The sequence below is a fragment of the Centroberyx affinis genome, unplaced genomic scaffold (genome assembly GCF_046629955.1).
Source record: "Centroberyx affinis isolate AG114_WGS23_722 - 3 ecotype Tasmania unplaced genomic scaffold, CSIRO-AGI_Caff_v1 ptg000772l_1, whole genome shotgun sequence".
Classification (NCBI taxonomy): Eukaryota; Metazoa; Chordata; class Actinopteri; order Beryciformes; family Berycidae; genus Centroberyx; species Centroberyx affinis.
This window is the reverse complement of record NW_027279380.1, coordinates 50,460-72,085: the sequence shown is the minus strand read 5'-3', so window position 1 is coordinate 72,085 and position 21,626 is coordinate 50,460. Positions and strand designations below refer to the sequence as shown.

General features: G+C 41.8%; 1 protein-coding gene across 2 annotated transcripts in view; it reads right to left on the bottom strand.

The window, feature by feature from the left end:
* The window catches only part of clstn1 (calsyntenin 1), a 41,661-nt gene extending 20,514 nt beyond the window's left edge, over nt 1–21,147 (bottom strand). Inside the window, exons 1-3 of one of the 2 annotated variants that reach the window (XM_071520142.1) lie at nt 20,915–21,147; nt 4,859–4,981; nt 1,190–1,219 (exon numbers count right to left, since the gene is read on the bottom strand). In XM_071520142.1, coding sequence (XP_071376243.1) covers nt 1,190–1,219; nt 4,859–4,981; nt 20,915–20,996 — 235 coding nt within the window. In that variant the 5' untranslated portion in view covers nt 20,997–21,147. The remainder of the gene's footprint in view (nt 1–1,189; nt 1,220–4,858; nt 4,982–20,914) is intronic. The other variant, XM_071520143.1, reaches the window with a different exon arrangement.
* Nucleotides 21,148–21,626: the final 479 nt, after the last annotated feature.

The following is a 21,626-nucleotide window of genomic DNA, read 5'->3' as shown; positions in this document are numbered from 1 at the left end:
TCAAATCAAACTCATAAAACCAAGCTCAAAAGTAAGGAAGTACAAAGAGAATACTATTTGTGTTGAAGATTGTTTATCTGTGCAATGAATAAAAAATACACCCTATCTTAGAAGACAAACCATAATTAAAATAAAGAAAGGAAATAAAAACAAAACCATTATGATAAGGTGATCCGGCACCATTTCAGTCAGTCATCAAATCCTAACTGTGTGAGAGAAAAAATAATCAAAGTTCCTCTGGGACAACATCTCCATTAAAGAGTTTTCTTTTTTATTAAGGGAAGTCTTCCTGTGCAATTTTGCCTCTCACCCCAAACTATTGAGGAATGAATACAAAATGAAATCATAGAGAACTGAATTGGTACAATAACAGTATTGAAACAAAAAGTACTGGATGAGAACTGGGGTTAGAAATATCAACTTGCTTGACATCCACATCAAATGACAACTGCAGCCATGCTATGGTAGAGATTAGTGGTGGAGAATTAACTTAACAATCCCACTAAGGCAAAGGATGCAACAACAGAAACTTTGCAGCAGAGAGAGTTTGCATTAGTTAACAATCTCAGCGGCTTTCCTTTGAAGACTCTAAAATGTCAGGAGAGTCCACAGGAGTCATTGTACCTGCACAGATCTACAGTTGATGCCTTTATGGTATATAGATATTCAAACAGGTTTACATTTTCAGGATTTTGATCTTCTTAAATATCAATTTGTGTGTCAATTTCTGTTCCAATTGCATTTACCATACCAATTCAATCAATTTGGTATTTTAGATTTCACTCTCTTAGCAAATTGGCTTGAAATTGGCTTTGCCTTTCATAATGGTTGATTGATAGGATTTAATTGGCCAAAATGGCAGCAACATGACTGAGAACTCCTGTTTTCAAAGTGACTTTCTTTTCCCTGGGTACAGCTGAAAAACTGTTAGGGTCTGCAAACTGCAATGGATGTCTCATGCACAGATATTTCTAAGTACACTCAGCCCCACATCACACTTTTCATCCAGTTGTTGGAACTCCAAAAAATTCAGGGTGAGAAAAAACATAAAGTTGAGAAACCAAATGGGGAGGAGATTACAGAGCATGACAGGAGTTTCCGTGTAAAGTGTGGATGCTGTTTTTTTTTTTGCGTTAGTGGGTTAATAGTAACAACTGAGCACAAGGCAGAAGAAAGAGCCCATCATCACCTTCTTTGGTGAGGGTCACCTCAAAACTCTCTACAAAGAAGGGAGAAAAGATAAACCCAGATCAGTCAAGGAAGAGGCAGAAGTTCAGAGATTATACAGAGAGGACAGGAAGGAAACATACTCTTGCCATATGCTTACACAATCACTTTGAGAAGATTTGAAAGGAAGAAGGGGTTAAAAAGACATCTATGAAAAGCCACTTCTGTCCAAGTCTTTGCTGTTTTGTTAATGGTTCAGGCAAACTCTTGGAAGAAACAACTAGAGAAAATGCAACAGGATTTCAAATGGCAACTGACAGGAAACTTACATTTTTAACATCAGCCTTATTTTCAGCAATTCATGCTCGTTAAGACACTTGCTGTCAGTGTCGTTCAACATACATCAAGTTCATCTTACACTGAACATATGGTTTCTGAAACCTGGTTGCTTGGTTGATGGATTCACTTTACTTGATAATCATTAAAATATACACAACCAGTCAAAAGTCTAGACACACCTGAAATAAATGGGCTATGTTTTTCATTATCTTAAAGCCATTTTGATCTAAAGGCTTCTGCTCAAATGCTTGACATTTGTTTTTTAGACAAATATAAATAGTGAAGTTGATGCCTGTGTATGAATTTCTTTCCAAAGCCTTTGGCTTTCCATCAAGGCAAAGGGCGGCTACTTCAAAGAATCTAAAATATCAGATAGTTTTGATTTGTTTAACACTTTTTTGGTCACTGCATAATTCCATTTGTGTTATTTCACAGTTTTGGTGTCTTTACTATTATTCTAAAATGAGAAAAATAGTAAAAATAAAGAAAAATGCATGTGTCCAAACTTTTGACAGGTAGTGTCTATATACAAGGTGATACTGCAGTAAGAAGACATCTTCAAGCACACTTCTAAAAAATGATCGACAATGCAGCCCTGAAGCTTATATCCATTTTAGTCCTTTTCTGCTCGGCTGACTGTTTTAGAGCCCAGTCAGGGCCTCTTGTGGGCTCGACCTGACCATTTTGTTTTCACCTAGACAATTAGAAATGGATTTCCCATTAGAGGCTGCTGTTCAGGGTCAGTCATGCAATGGGTGCTGTGGGCCTCCGTGTTCACCCCAGCTCTAATGACCGGCTCACACCGCAGCTTGGGGAATTCCTCCGCATTTCACCGGTCAGGGCCGCTAACCTCCTGCTTCTGCTATCACGATGACTGTTATATATTGATTATACAACTCCTGACCTGCGGTGTTCAGCAATCTTCCGGCGCTACATAAACACAGCGAATTATACATGTGAGAATATTAATTGAATAACGAGTCGATGCATATTCAGCGGTGTGGCAGCTGTTGTTCCCCCCTTAGCAGGAATTAATGCTGTAGATGCAGAAACGAGGCGAGCGGTTGTTAGAGAAGAGCGTTTTCTCCTGTCACCTCGTCTAGTGTTCCTGCAGCGAGCACGTAACCCAAATCTCGTGGGTAAAAGCTCCGTGTTTTGTGTCCCTCGCTTGTTCTTGAGCACAGCCATCCATGAGTGCCGAGCTCATTTTCAAGCTTGCGAGGGCTTAGGTTTCAACCGTCTCTCCTCCGATCTGCCTCGCTGGACCCACCACACACACACACACACACACACACACACACACACACACACACACACACACACACACACTTATACTGGTACTTAAAGGTCTCATACTGTACAAAACAGTGTTTTCCTTGCCCTTCTATATGTAAGCATTTGTATTTTGTCATTGTATCTAATAGCTGAGAAAATGTGAAATCTGAAATTGCTCCTGTTTTGTTGTTTCCTTATTTAAAAATCAGGTAATTATACAACCATTTTGATTAGTGACATCACTCAGGGCTGACAATATGCGTTTGATCGCCCCAAGGTGAATAACCACTCCCACTTCACCGAGTCTCATTTTCTAGCTTTTTCTCGTCAGAGCCGAAAGCCCAACCCTCTGATGATGAGGCAGCCAATCAGAGCAGCGGCTCATTAGCATAAAATCAACGCCCACAGAAAACAGCCTGTTCTTTACAATGGAGACACTGAAAGGCTGCAACAGACATTACAAAAGCTGGATTTAGGTGTTTTTTGCTGTACATTTCACAAACGTTTTTTAAAGACCATAGGGAACTGTAAAATATGGGACCTTTAAAGCCAGTCCAACAGTACATCATGCTGATACACACACAAACACATATGCCCACACGCCATACATTCACCTATTCACTCTGGTATCTAGTGATTTGAGCCTGTGATTGAGCGTCCACGGCCTGTGGGTCAGCTCCACAGTGAACCTTGTTTATTGGCACAGAGTGGGACTGACTGGGAGGAGGCTGTCACGGCAGAGACAGTCACCCCCGCTGCCACGTGAAGCCAGATTGCTGGCTCCTGGGAGAGCCAGTTCGCAGGGACACACTGTCCATTTGCAAAGCCCCGCTCATCAAAAAGGGAGCCCCGACTGAAAGGAGAGAGCGTGCATCGAGCTCTGTATTGAACGCTAATTTACTGTGAAAGGAGACGGACATCATGCAGTGAATGGGAATACTATTCGATTCCACTCCCTTTGAAATTATGGGCTCTTTGTTGATTTGCTGTTTGAGTCAAAAGGTAGTATGAATCTAAATCATACATCATAATCATTTTGAAACAATCCAGTTTCATACAACATAACTTTGTTAAGAATAACACGTGACATTTTCTTTAGGATAGTCACTTGGATGGTAAAAAGCTTACTAATTTAATCAGTGGAAGTAATCTGAGATAAAAATGGTCTCATGAAGGCCAGTGGGAGCGTTGGGTAGGAAGGGAGTAGCTGACAAAAGATCACAGAACTCGTGGAGGGATGGAGGGAAATCATTTCCAATGCCATGGCGCTTTGAATCCTGGCCAAAGTCAATCCTGATGTGATTAAAAACTCCAGGCTTAATGCTGCCTTGGCACATAAAGCACTCTAATTGTGCCTCTCCTCCGGAACAAAAAAAAAAAAACATTAAAGAGAATTTTGATTGATCTGGATATCAAAAGGGCCAATGTAGGGGATATGGGGGCCAGCTGTATACAGCCATGTCGTAAAATATCTAATATGCAGAATGGCATCTAACCAGATATGTCTGCTACCAGAAGTGCATAAACTGAACGGCTATGCAACAGTTAACATAGAAAGTAGGTAAGATTTGACAGTTATTCTATCCTTCGGTACTGAATTAATGGTAATGTGTATATATAAACTCAAATTCACAGAAAATATATGGAAGAATTTGTGGTATATAATTTATAAGGTGGAAGAGAAAGAGAGACATATTAAACATGACGTACTCATGATCACAAAATCATCACACAGACTAGATTTAGAGTTGCACTTCCCTCATCATAAGTAAAGCTCTTCCCTGTCTGATTTACAAGACTCTTCAGTTAAGTCTATAAATAATCCATGTGCAATATGATCACGTCTCTCCAAAGTACACATCAATTCGCTTGCAACTTCTCTCAAATTCACCGCACTCTCAGATGAACCGTTCCTCTGTGTCCAATCGTGGTGTATAACAAGATCTTTAGGGTACTCAGCGCTTAGTATGTGTTTTCTTTAATTGTTACGTGAAATGAGAGGAAAGGAGAGAAATTCAAGGTAAAGTGAAACTGGGGGAATACAGGAACAGCAGCGGCATTAAACCTCCTCTCTCACCTGCATAGCGCAGCGGAGCATCCTTGTCCAGTGCAATTAGAGGCGGGTCCAGTAGTACTTTGTCATCGTTTTCCGTTACGATCCCGTGGTACGTCGTCTCAATCCATGGTTTGTGCTTATTAACTGCAGGAGAGATAGAGAGACAAAACATCAGTGTATAGTCTTTACTAACAACTCAATGGGCCCACCCCTTTTGTTTTTCTCTCACCTGCACTAATTAGCAATTTGCATCTCTTCTTTCTGTGGTTTTAAGGTGTTTTTCCATTATATTTTTAGAAGCATCAAACGTAATCACAGAATCCGAAAGTCCTTAGCATCATCTACAACAGGGATGGGCAAGGGTTTGTGGGTTTTCAGGGGGAACTGATGAGTGAAATCAGCTGGTGTAGTGTTTGTTTGGAATGAAAACCTGCACACTCTTAGCCCTCCATCACACACGGTTGCCCATCCCTAATCTATAATGTGCTGACACTGTATTGTTCAATTTATCCAAACTGAAGCCAAATTGTTTGTAGAAGATTAATGATAGCCCTTCCTGTCCTAGGTAATGTTCAGAGAGACAGACACAACCGCGATCCATATTAGTGAATGAGGTTTGACAGGGGTATCATTGGGATGATTAAGGCTCTGGCTACGACTTTCAGCCCAGAGTGTGTGTACAGCAGCAGTTGGGCTCATTACGGCTTTGCGTTCGAGTCGGCCTGGGAAACAACCCAGCTGCAGACAGAATTCTGTTTTAGCTGGCGGCTGCAGAAAAAGCTGCAGTGAGTGACACATTTGGGCTGGATTAGAAAACGGCGTCGAGGCAAGGGAGATGGAGCTCTTTTACAGCCAATATGTGCCCAGTCCAGAGTCAGAGGAGCGGCCGGCCTCCCTGTGCTACTGATCCGCATGCTGTAGGTGATGCTGACCGGGGCTGACAGCACACTGTGGGAGACAGAGGAGCTGAGAGAGCTAACTGGACCAGGCACATGTCCTCTGCTTAGACTCAATCTAGAGACAAGATGGCAACACCAAGTACCTCCAAATGACCCTTTACCTGCAGTTTGTTATGGCAGCCTTAGTAGAAACATGACATCATCTAATGTTAATCGGGGCTCCAGAGAGCAACCATTTGATTGCATTTTGTGACCCATTTTTCCAGTAGTGCCACTGACTTTTTGCTTTGGTTGCACTGACTCAGTCTCTGAAAGTCTCTGTTTGATTCATTCTATTCTCCACATACAAAAATATAAAGGCAATGTTTTGTGTTTTTTACAGCTATTGAAGAATGTAGGCGATTCCTGATGAAGACTAGTCTGTTTTCTAACAGCAGAGCTGGTGGAGCTCTGTTCAGAACTGCCGTCTCTCTGCCCTCGTCTAAACCCCAATGTCCTCTTTCAGAAGGTAATCAATTTCAATGTAAACAGTCTGATGAATTCAATTTGGCCGGGTCACACATTCAATCTAATACATGCTAACCACAACCCGCTGTGATAGCCTCAACAACCAAAAGCAGAAAATCAATTAATTAAATGCACTTTACTTTGGCGCAGGTCGAACACCGCCTAGGCTGTACGCATGTGGCCCAAATGTAATGAATACAAAGTAGGAAACTGTCCTGGTTAAATAATAATCCACCTCAGGTTAATAATAATCTATCTCAGCCATGACTAAAGCTTGGAATAAGATTTAAAAAGCATCATAATCTGCCAGAGGTGGTATGGAGAGCTTTCTTTTGGATTTGTGGAGACATATTTCTTGAAACTAATGCTACATTCAAGTGCTGTCGGAAATAGCAAAATTGCTAAAATAGAGTGCACATGCATGACCCAACAAAGTGGTAAATACAACTGGAAAAGTGGGAATTTTCTATGATGCCCAAGTTCTTGAGATATGATGTTTAAAAGTGAAGAGTATGAAATCCGCGTCAGCAACTGATGGTAAAAGTCTTGTATTTTATTGTTTGGCATTCTGTGTAAAAACAGACGACTTTTGGCTAATAACTTAAAAGTAAAACATCAATAACATGCCTGATGCACATTTTCTCCTATTCATTTTGCCACTGTACGACAAAGTAGCACTGTGCCACTTGATTTCTAAAATAAAACAGCCTCCAAAAACTACTGTCACATGGTCCATTTTGTTATCATTTCCAACCAAAAGCACTTGAATAGTCATATTTCAGACTTATTTATGATATTTACGAAGTAGGAGCTTACAAGGAGCACTTGAAGGCAGCATAATGCGCTTTACATGGTACTCAAAGACACTTGTATTTTAGTATTTCTGAATCAATTCAGTGCATACATGTACTGACCTGTTTATTTATAACATACAAACTAATACTCTATGTAATGAACTGAGCCTCATTTCAGAGGTCAGTTCTGTCAGACAGGGCACTAAGTTGATCACTAATGAAAAACAGCCAATTACTTAAATCTACAGTTGGCCCATTGCCTCCCTTGCTTCTCTATTGATCACACTGTTGCAGAGATTTGTCCAACCATTAGTGTCACTTGGTTTGGTGATGTGTGCAATATTTTTTCAGGTCTGTCACAAGGCAGACGGATTCTGCTTTGGTTGTCTGGAATAGACCTTGTGGTTACAAACAAATGAGGATTCAGTCCATGACTTGAGACAGTTTTAGTTTTTCAGTGCTAACAAATGACAAAACCAAAAACTGTTGTTGCCCAACGTTGTTGCTTCATTAGTTACTGTAGCACATCATCTATGTTTATCCAATTAACAGAGAACAATGACATGTTCTAGGCACAACAACATTCATTTCAATAGGCAACATATTTCAAAAGACAGCACATTAATTACTGTGTGAGACAGTCTCCAGTACACACTACTGGTGCTGCCAAATTATCTGCTGGTGCCACCAACCAAAACTCTTGGTAGCACCAATGGAAAAGTTTGTCCTGAGCCCAGTTAATAATTTGTCTACAACTATGTCACTGAGGGGACGTTTCCTTTATAAACTAGCCTAAATGTTACAAAAGGTTTAAAAATTGCACTCATTCATATCATTGGAGATCATAACAGAGCTGCACAACACATCCGGAATTAATGGTGGCATAAAAATCTCCCCCTTAGAGCCATTATAGTTAATTCTCTTCACTGTAATGCATTTTACACAGTGAAATTAAATCTACTGCAGCTTTTTTTTTTGTAGAATGTCTCAGCAGCTGATAGTCATCGTCTCACTAATGGGAAGAGGCTTGATGTTAGGCGCCACAATCAGAGTTACAATCAATATATTATAGGCTCCTAACAGTATCCTGATAAGAAAGAGCCAATAAAAACATAAAGAACTGATGGGGGCATTTACATAAGACATTAAACATCCATCTGCCAAATCCAATTTCAGCGAAACAAGTTATTATTATGTGATATTATGTAATTTAGAGCATTTTTCAGTGATTACACAATCACTGAAAATTAATTACAAGCTATTTGCACAGGACTGGTATTGTACAGGCACAAAATGGAGTTGAGAATTACCCACCAAACTCCAATTTTCCAGATAGATAAGTTCATACTGGGGTATCCTAAGATTGAAGATGGAACTAGACACATCCCCAAATTTGCCAAAATGCACACATTAAACATGTTCTAATATGCCTAATGACATGAACAACAACATTTAATGCACTGCCTGTAGCAAAAATAAAATGACACATGTTAATTGCTCAGTAAAATCTCATTTTAAAATCTAGTTATGATAAATTACCAAGGACAAAAAAAGGACTGAGCAACTCCAGTGTGTCCTGTAACAAATTTTCATAAGCACTAGTAACAGCAAAAAAGTAACAATTTCCATGTTAAAAATGTACTGCAAACCAGCTTTTTTTTGTCCCTGAAATTACATGATTGTTCATTCACAGAAGATTTGTTTTCTGAGGGGGCCTTTGCCTTTGCAAAAATACAGCAGGTAAACTTAATTTGTGGTGGAATTTTAATTTAACCAATTACAGATATGGCAGAATTGCACAGAATTTAAATTACTGACACCCTCAGAAATTATTACCACTTGACATCCCCAGGTAATACTAGTCCTGCATAAATAGTGCTTAGAATGTAATATATTAGGTGAACATTTGGTGATTGTGCCTTACTTGACCGAACAGAAAGGTTGTGAGGACAAGTCGTTTTCTTTGCCAGTAACTTGGAATCGTCTTTGCTGTGTGTCTCGTGACCTGAAGCACAGCGGCTGTCTTTAGACAGATTGCCAGGCCAGACTACTACAATAATCTGCTTTAGTTTCCACAGAATCCCGACCTCTCAGAGGAATTGTTAGCCCGGTCACATGCGGGGCGGGCCTCCCATTTGTCCATGGCTCCACTGAGGTCAACTCAACCAGGCTTGCCACTGATTGGTACGGCATTGGCTCGCTGCTTGTCACCAGCACCATTAAAATGGCTTGCTTTCTATAGTAAGCAGCATTCTCAAAACAGGTTCATGGAAAACAGCTTGGGCTAATCCTAACCAATAACCTCTGACTGAGCCAAGCAAGGAGGATACAGAATAGTGTGTTTCCTTAATCTAACAGCACTATGTCCAACATTTGTGTTGTGTGTATCTGCACCTTCACCAATTTTTGAGACTTGAAAAAGAGTGTTACTTTAATCTGTGCATTTCACCCACTGTAAAATAATCTGCCATCTAAATGCCCGCTGGCACAGGTAAAACAAAATGTGGTGATTTGGAAGTCGGACATCTCTGCCGCAGCCAATCAACCTTGTGCGGGGTTGTTCAAGTTCAGTCTAGAGAGATGAGTCATACTACAAATAGAGGCTGTATGATGGGCAACACAGATCAGTTGAAATAATAAGGAAAGAGAAAATACGGATATGCTCACAGATTGCAGACTATTACGCAGAAAATTGTGACGGGGGTGACTGTAGGCACGAAAACGAACGAGCCAGACCCCCGGAGGCCTTTAACAAATTCAAAGCAAACCACAAGACTGCTGCGGATCATCGTTAAAATCAAAGCTCTTTTCATTCGCAGACACCTCCCGTGAAATGCAATCTAAAACACGATTGAATCCAAAGCGTGAAATGCACACATACATTGTGTGAAATTGCCAACAAGGCCCTTATGACAAGATAGCTTCATCATCTCCCTCCAAGCCGCAGTGAATGGGAGGAACATCTGTTGTGCTGCGACTTGCTTCACACAGAACATGTGACACAGAGCAACAGAGAAATTGAGCACTAATTTGCACAAATGCAGAAACCATTATTCTTCTTGCTGGTGCTAATTGGATGATTTAAAGCCATTCCTGCTTTCAGAGAACGTGAATGCCATGTTATTATTATCTGAATTATAAGGGAGTGGCTAGCCTTCAGAAGGAGGGGAAGCTTTAGGGTTGAGATGGGAATGAGATTAGGAATGGGCCTTTGAAGTGGTTGATACGGTTTGTAAAGGGCCTGCTGCCGTGGCAGAGTTGAGGCTGTTTGGCATGGCAGAACGCCATTTTCTTACTTCAACTTGAGGAAACTAATTCATCTGATGCAGTGCACACTCACCACTGCTCCAATTATGACCGGGAGTCTATTAGTCCTCCACCCAGATGAAACCACTTGCAGATAGTGAAACCTCAACCTGATAGTTTTTATAAATAACCAGCACTGAACGGATCAAGCCTGCTCTAAAATACTGCAGAATACGATGCCCTCAGAAGCACTTAAATAGATGTGCTGTGTCTGCTGTAACAGACAGCATACAAGCACCGAAAAACAGCTTCACAACATTAATTTTATTGGTTGACCCTAAAGTATGTGTTTAAGTTAAAAATGGTAATTGCCAGGGGACATTTATATTGAATATTTCACTCACACTGTTCCATCACTAATTATATTTACAGGAATATTACAGGGACAGCTAATGAAAGCTGACATAAGTCAGGGATTTAATCAGTATTTATGAATGCACCATGTATCTATAATGAAGCTCTTGTACAGGTGCTGTGAATGTGAGATCATCTGTGAGAAGTGTTACATTTAAATTCAAGTATGGTTTGCTATGAGAATACAACTGAAAACTGAAAATATAGTCAACCATGATCTGATATTACACCATACAAAAGGTGATACAAAATGTGTGTCACATGTTGCTTAGTCCCATGTAGAAGGGCAAAAATAAATCGTCGTCCTAAATCCTGACGTGCCAAGTCTGAACCTAAGGAGGTCAAAACCACGTGGGTCAACATTATGCAAGTCAAAATGCCCGTTCAATTGTCTATGGAAAACATTTCATCTACTTTCTTCTGCAGCACGTTTCAAAGTCCATGGTATGCAGGGCACAATCATTTTGTAATCAGAGAGAGACACTTTAAATCTGCCTCGGCTACAACTGAAAATCAATTGAAAATAACAGCTGAACAGCAAATTGCCTTCCTGTGTTTACCATGAAAGCTTCGCATTCCTCTCAAATCATGAGGAGAGAAGACAAAAGAAAAAGCGGTGAGACTTGTAATGTTCAAACCGTTCAACTGTTACAACACTGAAAGCCTTGAAAGCCAAACATTAAGGATGGCGGCTCATTAAACCCGTTTAATGCGTCTAATCGTGCAACAGTGCAGACTGATAGGAGCAAAAATGACATCAAGGGGTAAAGAGAGGGGGCTGGCTAAAAAATATGACATCATTGTGACTGCATGCATACATAATGGTGTTAAGGATAAAAATGGACTTTAGTGACCCATCATCCCATTTCTGGTACAAAGAAAACTTGGGCATCCAGATAAATATTAGAGTTAGGAAGTTAGGAAAGGAGTTAGGAGTTAGGAAATAGATATATCAGGCCGATATTGGCCTTTTATTAAATATTGGATATTAAATAGACCAGTCAATGTCGGGTTCTCTCTCACCATGGGCTACATAAAAACAGTCTATAAAACCAGTAATTCAATTTTTATTTTCTTTCATTTAATTGTTGAATAATGTTTTTATTTTTAATCAAATCTTCATATTAAAAAGGTACTAATCTATCCCAGAGTCTCCCTAACCACTGAAAAGCTGTGGTGAGTCACCCTGCCTGAAATAGCTGCTAACCATAAAAGAATTTCATTAGTCTGGGTTTCAGTAGAGAGTTTTAGTGTCACATGATGGTCTACATACTATTTCTGAGGCTTTTCCACCCTGTCACAAATAAAACTGTGGCGGGAAACACTGAATACTTGACATGAACATGTAATAATTTAAAGATACTGAATATTAGCACAAAATATTGGCTATAAGCAGCTTCAAGCCAAAAATATCAGCATCTGCCTTCAGAAACCCATATCAGTCGAACCCTAATAAATAAACACTGTATGAATTTATACACTGGGGGACAAAATATAGACACCTTAGATCCAGCATGGCGAATACTCAGGAGACACTCTGCTAAACCCAGAGCATAATTTAAGACCTGTCCCGGCAGAAACAGAAGCCTAAAATTCCTTCAAGAGCCTTTGAGAAATTAATGATGTGTCAGAAGCCGGGGACAAACACACACACACAGATGGTGGGCAACTGGACCCACTCACACCCGGGCAACACTGTACCTGGTATGCAATCCTGTTACACAGCACATAAAGCCACTGACATTTAATCCCATAATGGGATGCGTCTTATTTCATTCACTCACGAGGTCAAAGGCCTAGCAAGATGGCAAACAAAAGGAATGAAGGCTGTAAGAAAAAGCCTCTGGGACAGAATCCTGTTTACAAGCTATTATCGTTTTTTTTTTCTATGCATGTCTAATCTAAATAATTCCTTGCCTTGACTAATTATAAGAACATGATACCACCATACCACGAGTAGAGAGGCAACCATCATCGGTCCCAACAACACTCTGTCACTTCCTCGCTCGTCTGTTTACATGTCCAAATGAAAAATAGAGGGAGAGCTGTGTGATGTTAACGTTCTGGAGCGAGAGCAGGGTTTACTGGATTTGAAACACAGCTGACTCCTGGCACGGGTGGACAAGGATAATCTACATGGTGAGACCATGTGTGCCAGGTCTGTGCTGCGCCAAGCCATCTACTGATCAGCTCTCAGTCTGCGCCACCAGCAGCGTAAATACAGATGAAATGAACAGTGGCCAGGACCGCACCACTGACTGTGTAGAACTGTATATCGATTTATGCTGCCATACTGAAACATTTCATTTAACTTGCATCTTGACTATTTCCAACTACAGTAGGCAGTAAAATAATTTTGTTCCTAAAATGATTGCGACTTAGAATCATGATTAATATTTGCGATCACAATATCCAGCAAAAATAATTAGAATCATCATTTCAGCCATAATTGTGCAGCTTTAACAGTGATCATCAGTACCTAGAGGCACTTCAAACACTCTGGCCTGAACTATGAGGAGGAGGAGGAGGATAGTCCACCGTGTTTCTAGTAAGGAGATGAATATGCTCATATATATCAGGCTCTCTATGATATAAAACCATTTATTATCCACTATGGTGTGCACTGTATTTTCTGTGCTGGCCTTGCAACTGAATTTCCCTCAGGACAATAAATGGTATCGTATAGTAAAAGTAAAGCCTTGATAGGGCCCTCATCCCTTTGCATAAAAACGTCTGTGCATAATCTGTCGATTGTCTTTCAGAAGGGAACGGGAATAATTTAAAATCAACACTATAAAACCTCAAGGCAATGTGTTAAGATTCATACATTTACTGTGAAATCACTTATTCATCAGTGTGACGCCGTCAAAAAACCTGACAAACGCTCCAGCTAGAAACGCCTGCACTCCTCTTTCATATAGCTACAAAAGAAGGAGTAAAATATTGACCCATTCAGACAGGCACAAAAACAAAAGCCCCTTTATGGCAGCACAGATCTTTTATTGAAACCTAACCTATACAGTTTGACCTATTAACCGTGCTGAAACACTTCCTGTGAGAATTTTAGGGCCACAATAGGTCGTGGTAATCCTGAGATTCAATGGGACGCCCACACACTCTCTCTCTCCCTCTGTGTCACTGCTGTGACGTCTCTTCTTTACAGGGAAAAAAAACATTGTGTCTCGCCAAATGCTTTGCACGTTTCCAGCTACTGTATAACCTTCACTACCGGCGCAGACCTAACCAGATAAGATGACGGCAGCGTGTTCACGGGCTACTGGTCGCACTAGGCTAACCAGAAAAATACACCACAGCTGCCCAGACTGTAGCAGCGTCACCACAGCAGATGATCAGTCTGTGATTATCAGATGAAGCCTGATAATGCCTGGGAACCTCTCAGGGCTTGTTGTGTAATGACGATGACACAGCCAGGCGTTCAGGCCGGCGGCACGTTGTGGCGCTCTGCTTCATCCATTCAGCTCATATTTAGCATTTGATGGCAGACAGCAAGACATCGTGTTTGCTTCTTACATGTAAAGCTCAGCCACATCTCATTGTAAGGTCGGTCACACTCTTGAGTAAAGCGATGTTCACGTGAACATTTGTGATGCGTCATGTAACGGACAATATCCCATGTATTTCAATAGACCAAAGTCTTGACGGATGGCATTAGATTGATGGAGTGCAGTGCATGAAAATATCACAACACAGTCTGTCAAAAAAGCTTAAACTAGTTGAACTTTTGACAGAGCGCAGGCAAACGTCATCCATTAAGGGACATCATGAGCCAATTAAATTTGTGCAGACTGCTTCAAATGGTTTCGAGACCCACCCACAACAACACAGCCGAGGTGGTTTCAACATAGACTTGTGACAGATGCCAAATGTCCCATGTGAACGCCACCTAAGACTTGCGCTTCAGTGCAACTGTAATGCAATTACGGGATTGCCACTATTTTATTACCAGCTGACTTCACTCGGGTGATTTCAGATTACATTATGATGTGGTAAAGCATACTAACTACTAAGCTACCATACTATATACAAAGGGCAGTCTCTCTCCCCACAGTGCTAAACTGTAAAAGCCATCAGATATTAAATGTTACCATGATGGTACACACGTGGCATGTATGGTACATTATAAACAATGGGCTATTATGAAATATTTGATTCTAAGTGGCTGGGTGGTGCGGATTAATTCTGTTTAAAATACAGAATAACCAGACGCCTCTGGCGCAAATGCTTGATTACCTAGAACTGTGAATTAATTACAGTTAATGGCAAAACTGCAAATCACAGGCAACGTTAGTGACAGTAAGGCTTACTAGGATAAGGTTAACAGACTGTCGTTAATATTTGTCCCATTAGCTGCAACAGTAATATTTCCCTTGCATATAAATCCCATGTTAATTAAGGGAAGGGAGTGACTGTGTTCCAATCAGACCTTCAGGTGATACCAGGGAAATAGATCTTGCTAGCAAAAAAAATATATATTTGAAATGTAAATGGTTGAAAATATGAAAACAAAACACACCACTTGCACCCACACCGCCTTAAGAGTGTGTGAACAGAGGTAAACTATGACTGGTTGTCAAACTCAAACTCTGTACTGGTATCAGGCTATTCAAAATCCCTGTGCTTGCCCAAAAGCAGATTTTCCCTGGTAAACAGGTGTGCTTTCAACAAAAACAACCACAGGGCCCCTTCAGTTCAGAGAGCTGCTTCAGGGCCTCGCTGATGTCAGACAGAAACAAACAAAAAGCAGAAAACCGCAGCCAAAAAGGTGGAAGGTGTTGGATGCATGCAAATTTGAGTCAAGGAAACGACTTCCATTGTGCTGATGAGTGGCTCTCTTAGCTCCATGGACCAGGAAGTAATCAATGGACAATCAGCTCACGGTCTGAGACAGTGGACACACTTCTCTGTTTGCCTCGCCTGCCAAGGTCCTATGCTTGTTGACGCAGGCCGTCTCCACCACAGAGCGGTGACTGTTCTAGGAGGCCTTGAAGACCCTTAAGGAAAGCCCGGACCCCAGGGCCTCCGCTGCCTAAACATCCCGCTCACACAGGACGGCCTCTCAGTTTCCCTACCAGGCAACAACATTTGTTTGTCCTCTACGCAATCACAACCGTCAACCGCCCAACCAAACGAACACCCCCGCGCGCCCCGACAACCGGAGTGGCTCCTCTGAAGAGGGGGTTGGGAGCCGCAGAGCCTTGAATGCAACTCAATCACCTCTCTGTGTGAACGGCACAAAAGGTCCAGTGAGAGCGAGGCAGTGAGAGTGAGACGCCCAGAGCTCGGCACAGGCGCTCGAGTGTAGCTGACCTGTGGCTCTGGGACTGCAGGTAATGTGCTCTCTGGTTACCTGATTCACATGGAGCCTGAATTTTAATGCGCACACACACACACACGTATCGCTCCGCAGGGCCATATTTCTCCCGGTAACAATGGAGCTCTAGGGAGGAGGCCGGGGAGCCAGATAAGCAGCAGATCTGCCTTATGGCTTGAATTAAAACCTGCAAACTCCGGTTTATATTACACTCGCTCAGTAAAATAACACAATACAAGATATGCATCAGTGGCTATTGCTTTCACAGTTAAGATGTTAAATTTCAATGCTGGCATCTTCTCGAGAAGATGGGAGTCAATTTTCTTTTCTTTTCACAGCGGTATCTATTGCATGCTATGGGCTTTGGGATGTTTTATTGCAATATATCTCCACTGGTCTGACCTTATTGCAGGAGTCAATGCAGCTTCTGTAACGTCACGCCATCAAAAATGTTTACTTAACCATTGTTTTAATTTTGATCATTATACAATATTTGGACACACTAATTAAAAGCCTTGGCATTTTTGTTACTTTCTGCAATTGCTGTTTTGACAATTCCATCGTACTGTGCGTTGGCAGTCCCACTGTATCGTATCAAGAGCGAGGGCTCATGGGAATGTAGACTCCCTTCTCACTGCCGGACACAACCACCCAGCCAGCTGACTGACTGAGACGCACAACTTAATATTCACAATTGAATGACCCATTCTTGACAGTTCACTGACTCCATTCAGCCGGCGAAGGGACCAATGAGAGGAAAGTCACCACCGGCCCAAATTGAAGCCACTATTCTCAGAAGCCCAATCTTTCTGGCGCTAAGTGGCAAATTACCGAACTGAAATGCTTCAACAACTTAGCACTTTCCGAGGATTATCTCATATACACATTCTTGAGGGGCTCGAGTCGCGATCCTGCTAACAGTGACCACATTGTGACGCGCTCGCTCAAAATCCCGGCCCCGAAGTCTGGGCCGAAAAGCTCTTTGTTCCACTGTGAATTCTATGAATAAATGAGGCAAAAATTCAAGAGTTAACTAAGAAACAGAGCCTCTGTGCAGGGCAAGTAAACTGTTATTAAGGGCAAATATAGGGAAACACTTTGGTTACAGTTTAGATTTACAATGTGATACTCTACTGAAGCAGTATTCAATTTGTAATCCCATTGTTAGCAAGGGTTTCCTTCACCACAGCTGTATTTACTGACTGATCATGTTTGGGCCGTGAATCCCGTTGGTGACAAGACACTTTTGAATGCGTGAAGCAAAGCACTAAATGTCAAACGCAATGGGCTCCATCAATCAAAACCACCTAGAGTAACACACTGGAGACAGCTGACATTTTCTTTGTTATTTCCCAGCTGAAAAAGAACTGACATCTTCACAGTGAAACATCTGTACTGTATTGTAACAGGACAACAAGTATCACATCTTCCCTCGTTGGTCATCGCCCCAAGTTGATATTTAATGATGTTGTTTGTGAGGAAAAACAAGGCTGTAAACTGACCCTGAATGATGGCATGCAACAGTGCTACTAGAACAGCATGGGAGAGGCAAACAATGTGGCTATTGTCAGCTGTACGCTTCCACATAGTTTTCGTTTGCCATAATACAGCAAGACATGAGATGTGTCACACTGCATTCGTCACACAGCTTGTTGGTGTCTTAAAGCCTAAAAAGGGAAATCTGAGCGTCTTGTACAAACCACAGAAAATGTGAGATAATTTGCCCGGAGTCTACCAGGCCTCTGATGGTGGCCCACCTGCCTTTTGGCTTCTGGGGATGCACCAAACATGAGACTTACTTTTTATGAGAATTTCAAGAGACAGACATTAAGGTTCCACTGATATGGGTTTTTACAATAATTATAAATTGGCCGATAGCCACATATTGTGTGCCGATACTCAATATCTTTGAATATCTTTGCTTTCCAATATCTTTTTTTCATTTTCATGCCAAAAAATGACATGTGTTCAGTGTGTCCCCCCAGAATTTTACTCGTCAGGGTGGAAAAGACTCTGAAACAGCATTTTAGACCATCAAGTGACACTAAAGCTCTTTAATTGAAACCCAGACTGATGAAATTCCTTTAGGGTTAACAGCTCTTTAAGGCAGAGTGACCCACCACACGTATTCAATAGTAGGTAAAACTGGGATAAATTACTACCTTTAAATAAAGAATTAACTTACACAAAACAATACAGCACAAGTAAATCAATAAATGTGTTATGAAAATGAAATTGCAGGTTTTAGAAACTGTGTTTATGTGGCTTTGTTCAGGGAGGAACCTCCATTATGTTTGAGGTAGACCGCATGACAGATATCCAATATTCAGTAAGGCAAACACCGACCTGATATATCGGTCCAACCCTTAACAGACGTGCAATTTTCTATGGATCAATGTGAATTTCTCTAATGAATGTAAGACCAAGCAAGACGACCGAGTAATCAGAAGGAACCCTTACACATCTATACTTAATCCCAGCCCTGTGAAGAGAGAGCATATGTTAACTCCCTTCCACAGAAAGCAGGCTATCCAATTTGTTCGACTAGAATTTGTTAATGCGATGATGAATGAGCCCAGTAAACTTCCCAGCAGCCAGCTTTCCCTTTGTCTGGGTCTGTGTGTGTGTGTGTGTGTGTGTGTGTGTGTACACAGAAAAAAAGCCCATGCATCTCAGGCCCGAGCAGCGCTAATGTTTGACTCGGAGGAACATGGGGACATCCAGCAGCTGCTCATGGCAACAGAATAAGAAATAGATTACATGGGTGTAACTGAGACCTTGGAAACAAGTGAGGAACACAATGCACGACTGGAGAAATTGGATATAAGACACTCGGGAATTGCTTACAAGGTGCCTCAGAAAACATTTACACTGGTAGACAACAATATATAAGCGTTAAATGTCTAAAATGCTTACTTAGATGCTTGGACAGCCTGCCTCAGATGATACAAAATGTCCCAGTTTTACCCACACTGACATTCCCCTGCTGGCAGTGTAAGGAACCATATACTGTATCTTGGATGTGCTTTAAAAAATATTTTCAAAAGATCCATCAAGGTTTGTTGTTTCTCCCCATGTAATTAGTGACAAATGTTCAGTGTAGGCGAATAACTGAGAACCTCGATATCCTTGCCAATGCTGGTAAATTCCCCTGAATGTGCTGCAGCTCTACCTCGGTCTGTTTCTATAGTGATAACAGAATATCAAGGCAGGCACAACTTGAGGAAAAAAGCCTGGAAACAAGGTGTTTGAAAGCTACGGATGGTGATAGGCAGGACCGCTAGGCAGGACCGCTGCATGGGACTGCTGCAGGGCGGGCGGGTAATGAAAGAGAATCAACATGAAACAGGAGAAGAGGCCATGAAAACAGAGAGCTGGGCTACAGGTGCGGAGGTGGAGCACAAAACAGGCGACTGACCTTTAGACAATAAAAGACAAACCAACACCAAGATTGGGATTTCACAGGTCCCTTAGCTGATAAGAGCAGGGAAGTCAAGCAGGTGCACTATGCAAACACACACACACACACACACAGGGGGAGTTTGACACACTCTCTAACTGCCTAGACCCATTTCCCTTTGATGGGTGCAACTGAAAATCAAGTTATTGCTTTACAAATGGCAGCCTCCCATTGCCATGCATTCTCAGCTGCTTGACATGGCAACAGGCTTAAAAGATGGCTGAATTATGAGCCACGGGATTGCACAATCTTTCTGGCTACCTATTCTTTTAGTGGTCGCATATAAAATGGGTGTGCCATTAGAAATTGATCAATCCAGTGACTAATATGCACCTGCCTTTATGCAACTTGACACCAGAAAACTCACACTGAGGGGGATAACATGAATATTCAGGCTGTAAATTCATGCTATGAGGGTTTTCATCTCACACTGAGCTGCTGGAGGAGCTGGACCGCCCTGCAGCAGAGAAAGGCATGTTTCTTCTCAGTGTGTGTCCATCAGTGACATTGCAGTGAGGAGGAGCAGCAGCAGCACTTTCGGCCCTCTGTCGTAAGTAGGCCCAGACCTACTAAGGGCTTTTACTAAGCCTGTGATCACAACACATGAATTTTTAAATCCACCCCGACAAAACAGGGCTTGTGAAGAGGATCTGCAATGCGTAGCCAAGCTGCGTCCTGGTGCGACCACGGCGCTGCCAAACCCCAAAGCATTTATTTAGGCCTACTAATGGCAGAATAAAACCTGTGTGGTTTAATAACACACATAAACTGAGAAGAAGAAAAAAATACCAACAGCCGCCTAAATTGTGATGTTTATTCAAGGAGACCGATGAGCCTGTGCAGCTCTTGGACAAAAGCCTAAACTGGGTTATGAGAGGAATACAGGCAGCAGATACAAGCAAGTTAAAAAGAAATCCTATGAAAGTCTCTGTATTGGGTCAAACATATTTTAAACTTAAAATAGACTGTTAAGAAACGCCTGGAATAGACTGCCAGGCAAAAATAGACTGAATGCAGATGATAGAGGGGGTCGTTGCGTGGCCTTGATATTATCTATAAAGTAGTCTACTTCGGGTGTTTATCATATAAGACGCAATGTTACAAAGTAGTAATAATAATAGTAACAAAACAGCGTCTGATTGAGGCTAAAATAGATGCAGTGCCGCGGGATGCACTTGCCACCGGCGGGATACTTTCCATCCCTCCGCTGCGGCTTCAAAGCTGACCATCCCTGAGCAGGTTATTGAACACGCATCCCTTTGGAGCACATACACACTACTATCTTCACTGTCTGAGCCTAGAAATAACGACCAGGCTGCGGAGAAGCTTCAACTCCCACCCCATATTCCCAGACAATAAGGAAGCCTGTCTGACATGTAGGTAAAACAAATAAAACGAGATAAATCCCGGCCGGGGCTTAGTTACCTTTAGCTGCCTCCACCGCACATAATAGTCCGAGGACCAGTCCGACAACGGATGCAAATTGTTTATTCCCTCGGAACCGCATCCCGAATTCGAGTTAAAAAAAACACACGGGGTGGGTAAAAAAAAAATAAACAACCTTCTTCTATTCCCGTCAGTCAGGTGGAATATTTGTCTAACAAGAAAAATAAAATCCAGAAGATGTGTTTCGGTAACCACGGTAGCTCTAAGATGGCCGTCGTCGCCACCGCCGCTCTGCTCTCCCCTTCAATCACCGCTCTCTCGCAGTTTTGCAGCCTGCTGCCTTCACGTGCTGTGGGAAATTTGCGAATGAGAGTTGAGCGCACATGAGCGACCACTTTTTCGATGATGGTGTGACGTTTTGGAGGCGGGGATCGTAGAAGTGCTGACAACAATTGATGGTAAAAGCGGTGTTGTTTTTTGTTTTACAATGTACTAATAAAAAACATCAATTACATTAATGTTGTGCAATTGCTCCTCTTCATTCTGCAGAAAGCTCAGTGCCGCCCAGTGGTGTACTAGTCTCGTCCAGTGATTCTCAACCTTTTTCATATCAAGGACCCCTAATTTTATACACATTAGAGCCATGGACCCCCATTTGATGAGATTTTGTCTCTCGGACACAAATCTGAGAATATTTTTATTGTTAGATTTGATCTGTAGAGAGATAACAGTGAAAACTATGACCAAAACA